Source organism: Microtus ochrogaster, chromosome 4, assembly GCF_000317375.1.
Source record: "Microtus ochrogaster isolate Prairie Vole_2 chromosome 4, MicOch1.0, whole genome shotgun sequence".
NCBI classification, from domain to species: Eukaryota; Metazoa; Chordata; class Mammalia; order Rodentia; family Cricetidae; genus Microtus; species Microtus ochrogaster.
Genome location: NC_022011.1, coordinates 69,875,871 through 69,887,984, shown reverse-complemented (window position 1 = coordinate 69,887,984; position 12,114 = coordinate 69,875,871). Strand labels below are relative to the sequence as shown.

Here is a 12,114-nt window from a genome sequence, read left to right as displayed (position 1 = left end):
CACGGGCAAAATCAATGGCTCATTAATATTGTAATCGATAATTTATGCCTAATCTCGAGCTGCCTGAAGTTTAGCCGTCCTCATCAGAAAAGAGCCCTTACCATAGATCCAGCTGTTATCTGTCTTGTCAGCATAAGCAATCCAGGACTGTAAACCAAGCATGGCAGACACACAATACACAGCGGTTATCCTGCCTCCCATAAGCTCTGACAAAGAGAGGAAAGGCAGCCTTCTCCCCCAATTATGTGGTTCAATTTCCCCTTCCAATCACTACTGTGTATTTATGGCTTTATTTGGGTAATAAATAAGACCATTTTATGTGACACTGTTACTATTTATTTTGTTATAGGATTGTTTTATGTAGTCACCTTTTTACCCCAACTGTTTCCTTCCACCATGATTTTAGCTCTTTTGTTTAAGGCAAGTTTTACTCTTTTATCATTGTGTAGTTATTTTAACTCTGTTTATTTGAGGATCAGGCTTTAAGTCTTGTATAACATAACTGAAAGAATTCATTGAAGGCATGCACCAGCAGACCTGGCTATTACTGGTTTTAACTACATAGGTATATGACTTGGTAAAGTTTAAAATACCTTAAAATATTTAAAATGTTTTAAATAATCAAATTAAAACCTGTGACTATACAATTTGAAAAGTGGAACATTTTGAAATCTTTGAGGAACTTTCTGCCTTGCTGAGTGGTTAATATTGATATTAATGATTTCTTATTGTTCCCTGACTTTATTTAGATTTTTTTCAAGATATGCACAAATATATGGCAAAAATCACCCAATTGACAAACTATCTATTGCAGGGACTGGAGAGATTGCTCAGTGGTTAGACCACTTGCTGTTTCCATATAGGACCAGAATTTGGTTCTCCGCAATTATGTAGTGGCTCACAACTGTCTGTAATTCCTGCTCAGGGAGATCTGATGCTTTTTTTATGACACACACACACACACACACACACTTAAAAATCTAAAAAGAGAATTATCTACCATAGTATATAAACATATATTTTCAAAAATTTTGGAAGGTATACACTTATTAATTCTTTTGAGGTATCCACTTAGACAGGCAAATTGTCTGCTCATTCTTTCTTACTGTGGTTCTGGGATCTCTGGTATAAAGCTACCTGGAATTGGTGGGGGGCAACTTTTTGCTCCTTAAAGCTTGTTTTTCACTATTTAGTGTGACAACTATTACACACATTTTTAAAGATTAAATAAAGATGGACTTTGATTTTGATAAACATTTGCCTCTTAATGCCTTGTCTACTTACTTTAAATTTGTTTTATTTTTATGCAAATGAATATTTGGCCTGTATGTCTGTATGCATACCATGTGCATGGCTGGTGGCTAGGGACATCAGAAGAGGGCTTTGGGTTCTTGGAACTGGAGCCGTGGATGGCTGTAAGTTACCATGTAGGTGCTCGGAATTAAACTCAGGTCCTGTGCAAGAGAAAAGTGCACTGGACAGCTGCACCTTTTCTCTAGTCCCTCTAACTGCTTTTAAGAACTTCTCTGTCTTTAGTACTCTGCAATTTCTCCATGGCCAGCCTTTTTGTTTGTAGGTACCTAAGGTTTTATGAAGAAAGCTCTCACCATGTAGCCCAAACTTGTAGGAAACTTCCTGCCTTAGCCTCCCACTGCTGGCATCACAGCATGGGCCCCCAAACCCAGTTTTGTAGTTAAACTTGTTTGGAAAAAAAAAGACTGTTCTAATTCTAAGGTTTTGTGCCATTCCTCTCTTCTAGAAAATTCTGAGATTATATATCTTCTGATAATTCCTTCTTTCTGTCTCCATTTCTATTTTTGGAAATTTCATTGGCTGCTATTAAACCTTTCTAATTCTATTTTGCTTCCTGGGTATTTCCTACACTGGTGCCTGTAGATCCCCTAGATTTCTTTTCTGCTTCTGCACTTCTGCCTCAGATGTGTCTAATCTGCCATCTAACTTATCCATTGGATTCTTTATTTTCATACCAAGAACTTTTTACTGGTTCTGAAAGTACTGTTTCTACCCCCACAGGTTGTTTAGGTTTTACTTCTCTTTTAATGCACATTCCTTATCTGTGAATTTTTAATAGCTGATGTTTTATGGATCTGATTCTGCTGGGTTTTGTTTTGATCGGTTCTTGGTTATCGGTACCCCTCCCACTCTCTGAGTGTAGAATTCCCTTATGAGTTCAGATTTACTGAAAAACTTGAGTAGTTTTTTTTTTTCTTCACCCAAAGTCAAAGTAAGTGGTTTTTCCTTACAAACTTCCTATTGGGGGAAGATTCATCCACATACATTTATTTATATTACATTTATCTTCTTATATGTAAGTGCGAATACATGTGTGTACCAGGATACTTGTGTGTACTCACTGGAAGCCAAAGGACAACCTGTAGGAATCTGTTTTCTCTTTCCACCATGTGGGTCTCAAGATCAAACGTGGGTTGCCAGGCTCAGTGGAAAGTGCATTTACCTGCTGAACCATCTTGACAGTTTAAGGTCCATGTTCACATTCGAGTCCTTTTAAAAGCATCGTTAAACCTCTTTGCTTTAGGCTGACTTTCCTTCCTTTTGCATGGGGTCTTCATCTCTGATTTTCTAGAACAGAAGATGAGCACACACCAGTGGAGCACCCCCAGCTTCAGCAACTCCCTGGGTCCTTCATGTTTCATGCTTTTACACTGATTTCTCCTCTACGTACTGCCTTATTAGGGTTTCTGTTGTTGGAAAGAGACATGATGACCAGGGTAATTCTTAAAAAAGGAAAATCATTGAAGCTAGCTTATAGTTTCAGAGGTTTAGTCCACTATCATCATGGTGGGACATGGCAGAGTGCAGACACGGTGCTGGAGAAGCTCAGCTCTTCAGGCAACAGGAAGAGAACTGTCTTCCACACTAGGAGTAGCTTGAGCATATATAAAGCCTCAAAACCCGTCCTCACAGTGACACACTTCTTCCAACAAAGCCACATCTACTCCAACAAAGCAACACCTCCTAATTGTGCCATTTGCTATAGGCTAAGCATTCAAATGCATGAGTCTATGGGGGTATTTCTATTCAAATCACCTCAGTATCTGCCTTCTTGCTTTGACTATTCCTCATACTGACTGTTTATATTTATTCTCAGATCATCATTTGAAACATACAGTTATGAAAAATTAAAGTATAAATCTTAGTTTTCAGTTTGATGAATTTTTTCATGTGTTTGCACATCTGAAGAACTGTAACTGGGAAATCATACCATTGCCATGTTCCTCCATGGTTCATGCCACTTTTTAGCTATTTGGTTTGAGACTCACATAGCTGGCTTGACCTGGAATTCCTACTGCTTGTGTCTCCGCCTACAAGTACTGGGACCATGGACTTGCAATGTAGTGCTCAACTATCATTGCCTTTCTTAGAGGAATTTGAAAATAGCCATCATTATGTCTCAGAATCAATGATTTTGATCAACTTGGTTAATCTACAAGGTTCATGTTTGAATCTTTTAAGATGATTTTACAGAAGCTGACTCAGGGTTGTTTATCCTCTGTTGTGTGCACCTTTAACCCTGTGGTCTTTCTCTCCTGAAGGCACTCCGGGTCATGGGTAGAATCATGCGGGAATGCTGGTATGCCAACGGGGCGGCCCGCCTGACAGCCCTACGCGTGAAGAAAACCATTTCTCAGCTGTGTGTCAAGGAAGACTGCAAAGCTTGACAGCACATCCAGGGAAAAGGACACTGGTCGCAGCTTCCGTTTGTGTCTCAGGCTTTGTATGAATGTTCTTGCTTCTTTTTTGCCATGTTGTGTTTCAGTTCTACCTCAATGACGACTCACGACAGTGTTTAAGTGTCCCAAAGGCGGCATCAAAAGAAAAGTCTAAAGTTAAGCTTGGGCAGGTCTCGACTTTACCAATCTTCATGTTGCCATTTGTTTTATTTTTAAAGGTGACACACTCATTTTGTTTTATTTAAGGAGGAAGATGTTATGAGTATAAAATAAGCTACTGAAAATAGTAAAAATAAAACAACTTTTGTTTTACTTGAACCAAGAGCACGCACAAATGAGATGAAAACATATTAAAAATGTAAGCGAGGGTACATTATAGTGAAATAGAACTTTAGAAATTATCTGGACCTTTGAAAAGTTACTATTGCTCAGAATTTTGGTATCTAAAGCCTGAACGGTGGAGGCCATCAGCAGGTTATGAGGCAAAGTCATGCTCTCCATACTCGCTCTCTCTTTCCCTGCCTGCCACTCACGTCTTCACCTCTACAACAGCCCCTAAGGAGTTAGAAAGCCACCCGAGCCATTGCTTCTGATATCTAAAGGAAGTCTCCAATGTCTTGAACACTGTGAAATGTTTCAGAGTCACAGAGCTCGTGCCAGAGATGACAGCAAACCCTGTGATAATGAACACTGTGAAGTCAGCTGGCCTGCTATGTTCCCTCCATTTCCCATAGTCCTTTTCTTCCTAAGAGGGGACATCTTCAGTTATGATAGTCTTAATTTAGTCATGTAGAGAGCGTACTGAGTGTTTTGTAAGAACATAATGGATTTGCTAGAATCTCAGAACCAATCTACTAGCATTTCCTCATAAAATGTCATCTTTATCCCATTCATTAACGAGAAAATGTTTTCTGAACATTGCCAAAGATTGACCAATTATAAACATACATAGTCTAGAGATGCATGTCTTAAGACATAGTTAATTTAAGGGTATTTAGGAAGAAAAAGGACAGAAAGGTAAACCAGGAAAGATTTTGAGAAAAATTAAGAGAAATCTTTCAGAAGAATTTAACCACTGACCAGTACAGAGAGGACTGCACTGGCTATGAGAAGACATTCCTGGCCTTTTAAGAGGAACCCTGTGTGGAGAGTTCTGCAGGCTCTGCCCCAGCCTCCTTTTTTGAGGTCGGAAATATTTAACAGAACACCGGATATTTCATTCAAATGTGCTGTCCTGCTTTAGTGGAGGGGATTTAGCACGATGCCTTTCAGTGTTCCCAAGGTCCATTCCTCAGAACAGGCTTCTGCCTCGATGTTCTCAGAACGGAAGTGTTCTCTGACAGCATCGTCAGGAGCCAGACCGTTCTTTGACGCTTCTGGCAGTAAACACACCTGACCTGGATGTCTCCAAGGCCAAACGTTTGACCAAGTACAGTGCAATCCTTTTATTATAGGTAGGGCAAAGTTTTTACTATCCAGCGTTTAGATGTTCTACAAAGTGTAACACAGGGAGTAACGTTCCAAAGGATACACCTAAGTTTTCCACAAAAAAATGTACAATTGGTGTGTACGTTTCAGTGTGCCAATATGCTACCGGATCCATCTCATTTGATTTAAGTTGAGATAAGAGACACAAATGTCTTGATGACTATGGGGCTTGCCTGTATTTCCATCCCCAGTGATACATTCATCCATTTATAGGCACAGAGCACCCCGGAACTCACTTGCCACAATATTGGGTACAAGAGGGAATAAAAAGATAGATAGGTCCTGCCCTCAGGGATTTTAAAGTCTAATTTGGGAGTGGGAAAAGGCATATGAGTATGAGGGGAGAAAGTAAATTGACAGATAAAATATGCAGTGGGATGTCTTGAGTTCTGCGTGACAATGCTTTCGAGAATAGGTCTGAAAAATCACTTCCAATATGCAACACATTTAGAAAAGATCTTTATTTAGATATTACAGTCTAATTATATTATCAGTATCGAAAAGGTGTGCCTGTGTGAATGGGTATTGAAAAGAACTGTGTGAAAGGGGTGATCTGGCTTGCGCTTATTCCCTTATTGCACACAGTTTCTGCATGAAGGAAATGAAATTACTTAGGCGATTGTATTCAAATCTTCAATATAAACCTAATATATTCTGTTCTATTTACCACCATTCTGTGGATATATTTACTAGGTTTTTAAAGAGAGGGTGTTTTTAACATCTTCTTTGTCTTTAGGTTTTATAATTTATTTGAGAGTATACAAATGTAACTTATATTTTATTGATTCAGATTTCACTGTGGAGAAATCCACACATTAGTATGTTTTGAGACATTTTGCTTGTTCTTCTGCTGTTGAATTGTGATAATCTTAAGGGAGAGAGAAACAAAGTGTAAGGGAAAACAGTAGAAGTTACAGTTTTTCCTTATCTCTCATACATAGACACTGCTCACTTATTAAAAAATAGAGGAGCATTTAAAGAATAAGTCAGATTTACTGTATATACCTACATACCTATGCGGTTCAATTTTAGACTACGTGTTTTTAATGGAATGTCATGTGATACTTGTTTCTTTTAAATATTGTTATGAGTAAAAATACCTTCTTAGGCTAGGTACACAGTGACATCATTGTTTTGCTCCTTATGGATATTTTGGCTCTGGGTATAGCATAGAGCTTAGGAATGCTGTTATGAATTTTAGTATTGTGTGCAGAAATGATGGGGTTTCTACACAGCATCCCTTCCTGAAATATGAGAAGCATTATTTGTTGTCAACATTTGAGCATGAATTTGTTGCCTTATAAGTCATGCGTTTAAGTTTGTAATCAGTACCAATTCTGTTGTATGCATTCTTCCATGTCTAAAATATTTGGCATGTCACATCTAGAATTCCTAATTTATGTTCTGCCTTGAGAGTTAAGTGAAACATGACTGTCGTACTCTATTTTAAGCATAGCACTTGCTTTTCATCTTTATACTTTCAATTAACTTTGCATTTTAAATTTCCATAATTGTATGAAAATAGTAACCTGATTGCAATGTCTGAAGAATTTAAAATCCGCTTTTATTTTAAAATGAAATATCGACAATACATTCATTAGATCATAAGTTCCACAATATCTTATCATTTTGAATGCTTCAACTATTGCAGAATGATTAAACAAAAGAGAAGTCTACTGCCCTGGAATTTTGCCACCATGTGACTTATTGGGGCAGAGTAAACTCAGGGCAATCTGGGAGTCTAAGCAAAAGACCCAGGGGACCACTTAATGGCATTTCCTGAAGGCAGGAAGCAGGCATCTGCCGTCACACAGGGATCAAGAGATCAACTTAAAATTACTTGAGAGAGAATAGTTTTTGATTGATTAAAAGTAAACACGAAATTTTAGATGACTAAATAAATTCATTTAAAATGTGGAAACTTTGATTTCCTATCAAGCAGCTAAGGAACAAGAGTAAATGTATCAAAATTGGTAGCTGAGGCATTCAATAATTATTTCCTTTATATGACTTTAAAACCAACATTTACCAGCTACTTAGAAATGTTGATGTTTAGTGTCCTTCAATGATGTCATTGTAGTTTTTGAAGCTATTCTCTTTTTATTGTGAAAATCACTTGGATTTTGTCCACTATTTTGGAGAAGATGGTCATAGTTTTAAGGGCTTTTAGTTTTTTTTTCAGAATTTTTTTTTTAAAAACAAAACCAAAAAAACATTTAGTAAAACATTTGCTAAAAATCTAAAAAACATTTAGTAAAACATTTGCTAAAAATCTAAAATTAATCAGAATTTCTACATTGTACACAATTTTCCCCCCAAAGAATTCTAATGCAAACTTTGAGGTGCTTGGCTTTCTTTTTGCCCTCTAACTTTTCTTTATTTCCTTACTTTCACCTATTTTTAAGTTTAAAGTTCTTTCACCATCTTCCAAAATTATAGCTACTTCTTAATTATTTTTAAGCATAGCTATTATTTAACTTAACCATCATAGAATTTCAGATTTGTGATGGAAAAAAAATCTCTTAGTGATCTAAATTATTTCATATGTGCCACAGTGCAAAATGAAAATGAGAATTGTAAAAGCTAAAGCGACTCTGAGCCTTGTAACTTGATTCCAATATTTTGTAGAGGAAGAAGATCAGACATAGGGTGGCTGCTAATTGTCATAAAACGCAACGGTGACGCCTACTTCTGCAGCCTCGCCAACTTTTACAAATTAAAAAGCTAATCAGCATGCATCTTAGCCTGCTGGGTAGTTTATTACCGTAACATATCATCAGTGCTGATGGTCAAATGCTACTTCTTTCCGTATTTTCACTCAAGTAATCTCCCCGATCGGTAGGAGAAATGAAAATGGGCAAAAACAAGGGCTTTAAAATATAGTCATCGAGCTAGGTGGACAAGCCCTGGAGTGCTGATAAAACTGAAAATGCCATGGAAGAATTTGAGGGTGAGGTTCTTGGTGCAGGCTGGAGATGAGGCTCATCAGCAGGGGGCTCTCTTAGCAGGTGCAGGGACCTGGGTTGAGTCCCTAGCACTGAAAAGAGGAAGAGAGAAAAAGAAGGAAGAGGAAGGGAGAAAAGAAAATATTTAGTGTGAGTAACTATAAGAGAAGCTTCCAGACTCTTCCCCCTGCTTCCTTCCTACATATATTGGCCATCTCCCTTCTGTTGGAGTAAGAGAAAGATGACTTGGTACATGAATTGGGGGCTGTGTTTAATGTCATCTGTCTTCTCTTTCTCTCATTACCTTTGTCTTCAACATTGCTTCCCCTCCAACCCAGTGGCAGATTTCCTAAACCCAAATCACGCCACGGCTCTGTCCTTTTGTGTATTTGAGCACTGTCCAGACTGTTACCCACTGAACTCCTTAACAAGGTTTGAATTTCCCCACCATGTGTAAGAGGTTTCTCCTCATCAGTTCACTGGTGATTATTCTCCTGGCACTGGGAAGAGGGCTTGGCTAATGGCTGCTATGACTTTCTCTTAAACTTTAGTCAGACTGTCTAGTTATATTCTAGCTTTTAGCTAAGGAGTAAAGAAAGCCTGCTCTGGTTTAATGCTGAATTCGGCTTGAGCAGCGACTTGAACAAAGACTGTGAAATACATGTCCCATAAGGTGAGTGCTTGAGTTATTTAGTGGCAATCAATGCCACTGGATTGTTGTACTTCTGCCATCCTTTTAGAATTTTTATTTATTTATTTTTGTGTGTTATGGGTGGACCAATGTGTGTCTGTGTACCGTGTGCATGCCTAAGGGCTTGGAGAGACCAGAAGAAAGAGTCAGATCCCCTGGAACTACTTTTAATTGCAGGTAGTTGTGAGCTGCCATGTGGATGCTGGGAAGCAAACCTTGGTTCTCTGAAATCAGTGTTCTTAACTGCTAAGCCAGCCCTCCAGCCCTGCTTCTGCCATGATTTTAGATCAAGCCTTGTGCCAGGCTCTTTAGAATGTAGAATAGACTGGAATTGGGTGACAATCTCCGCTTTAAATTTTGATATTGATAACTGCCAAAATTCTTCTCCAGTTAGTTGTAAATGAACATAACATTTATGAGAAAATGAATTCCATCTCATCCTCATTTTAATAATGCCAGAAATACATTTCCTCCTTGTTGGTCTATGTTATACCATAAGAAGTGACTTCCTGGACCCAACACTTACACTGGAGCACTTCTATCCCCGGTTTTAGGAATCTGCCTATTAACACGTCCACCAAGAGCCTGAGTGTGTAGGAGATTCACCTCTTTCCAGTATCCCACATTCTCCACAGGGAATGCATAGCCCAGGCCAGTTGAGGACTGGGGTGAGCATTGCAATGGGCTCTTCCCTCTTGACACAATTCTGTAACTCACAGAAAAGGAAACGATGCATTTCTATATCATATACACGTATATGTATGCACACACACACATATATGTGCTATATGTGCCTGGGTTATCCATCATTCAGAAATGGGAGTTAAATTTAAAAATGGTTCTTGACATATGCAAACTGAACACATAATTTAGAAGAATAAGTACTTTGACTCAGTGTTCCCACAAGTGAAAGAGACAGAATGTTTATCCTGTTGAGAGATTTTTCTCCCCTACCCCAAATCATCTATTGCAAGGCACAGCAACCTTGATTTCTAGCCATTCATTGAGTTTTTATTCCATGGTTGAAACTGTTCATTTGCTTCTCCTGTAAAGGGCGGCTTGTGTGTCAGGCTCTAAGAAAGTCAAGCACAGACAGAGATTTATCAATACACTCAGTATTTCATTGGTGAAATAGTATTTCTAAAGATCCAGCCGTTTTCTGCTCTCCTTATCAGATGAGGGTATCTGTAGAATATTAGATTCTAGCTCCTCTCCAGAATGACATAAGTCGTGAACTCTCCTGACCCTAGGCTGGATAAGGTCATCCACACTTGACTGGTGTTTCAGGTTTTAAAATGGTCTAAAAAGAGAAAATTAAATTCAGATTTTTTTTTAAAAAAAGGATTTTGGATTGATTTTCAAAGCACTAATACTAATTATACTTTTCTTTGGGTAGTGTGACTCCTCTTATACCTAAGAACATATTACACATGTCAAAACCATTGCATTTTGACATTGCAAAAACATGCCTTGAACTCTTGAACTACTGTGAACAGAGCCACTGTTGTAAAGACCTTCTTGGTAAGCTAACTGATAATCTTAAGTACGGAAAAAGCTGCTGCTTCCCACAGACAGGCTCAAATGAATGTATATAGAGACTGTGAAAAAAATAAGTTGGGTTTTAAAATAAGAACTGGGTGATAAGTTGTATCCAAAATGTGCAGATGGGAATTGTAGTGTGTAGCTGGGTTTTCCTTGTTGAAGGTTGAGCAGAGTTCCAGAGTCATTCAGAAACTTCCCAGAAATGTTCAGATGTTTCATGAATTCTGAATCTGTGAACATATGCATTTTATAGTAATATATACTTATATTGTTTAGAAATAATCATATTTTAGAAGTTAGTATATGCTCAGCGATAGCCTTCATACCAAAACGTTTAACTTTGCCAACAGCAAGTCATAAAAGTATTTATTTTAAAGCTTGTTTAATATTATTGCATAACTTTCTGCTGCCTCCAGGTGTACATACTTCTCTGCCTAAATGTTATATTTTTATGTATGCATTTTCGAAAAGCATATTGTTTTGTAAAGTGGCAAAGACAATAAATTAAGCATTCCTTGCACTTGTTTCTGTAAAGCATAAAGAACTCTATTTTAAATAAAAGAAAATGTGTCATATGCTGGTGTCCATGTGCTCATATTCGATTTCACAACTGTGTTTATATTTGTATGCAGTGTGCAGATAGGGTACCGGGGATGAGTACTAGGGTCTGGTAGTGCTGGAATGTCTCCCTTACCCCCTTCCTTCCTCCTTTCTTTCCTTCTTTCCCACCAAGTTATTGAGAATTTCAGAATTCCAAAGCCAGAAGACACACTTATTTAAAGCTGTTTTTCTGAATGATATTGAGGACAATATGTTCTTAAGGGTTTTATCTTTTCTATATTTTGCATTAATTTTTCCCAGTTTTTAATTTCGTGTGTGTGTGTGTGTGTGTGTGTGTGTGTGTGTGTATGTCTACAGGTGTATAGGTGCACAAAGCACACGCAGTGTTCACAGAGGCCAGAGAAGGGTGTTGCATCCCCTGGAACTGGCATTTCAGATGGTTGTGAGTCACCATGTGGGTGCTGGGAATTGAACTCGGGTCCTCTGGAAAAGCAGCCAGAGCTCTTTACTGCTCAGTCACTCTCCACCTCCCTGGCCCAGTTTGCATTTTAAACGTAATTTATTGAAGAGCTGCCAGCTTGACCTGGTCTCAAGTCTAAACGAGCTTCTATCAATCTTAAAACTCATAACCACTCCACTCACTCACAGGCCTCTCCCACGCACAACATACATTCTGTCTTCATTCTGGTATCCCCGCGTTCATCCTTAGACTCTGGCTTCTTGCTGTTTCTTGGGCTTTTCAAACATACATCTGTCCTAGGTTGTTGCCTGGAATGTCCTTTCCCTCCATACGTTTGCATCACCAGTGTCTGGCAGGAGGGGCCTTTCCTGTACTTCTGTCACCATCTACTGTGAGCTTCCTCCTTATTGCTTTTTAGTTCATTTAGCATGAGTTGGCTTTGTTTTCCAACTTGCAGATGGATAGTCACAAGGTTTAAATCCCTAAGTACTGGATTCAGGTATTTGAAGTGTTCTTTCTTTTTTTCTTTCTTGTGTGTGTGTTTTCAAGACATGGTTTCTCTGTGTAGCCTTGGCTGTCTTGGAACTTGCTTTGTAGACCAGGCTTTCCTTGAAATCAGAGATCTGCCTGCCTCTGGTTTTTGAGCATTGGGATTAAAGGTGTGTGCCACCACGCCTGTCAAAGATACAGTTTTAAAACCTTAAAAGCAGTAAA

The 12,114-nt window shown here is 38.4% G+C and overlaps 1 protein-coding gene across 1 annotated transcript in view; it reads left to right on the top strand.

Annotated features, from left to right (window-relative positions):
• Acvr1c (activin A receptor type 1C) overlaps positions 1 to 8,968 on the top strand; it is an 82,156-nt gene extending 73,188 nt beyond the window's left edge. Inside the window, exon 9 of the mRNA XM_005346429.3 lies at positions 3,576 to 8,968. Coding sequence (XP_005346486.1) covers positions 3,576 to 3,701 — 126 coding nt within the window. The 3' untranslated portion in view covers positions 3,702 to 8,968. The remainder of the gene's footprint in view (positions 1 to 3,575) is intronic.
• Positions 8,969 to 12,114: the final 3,146 nt, after the last annotated feature.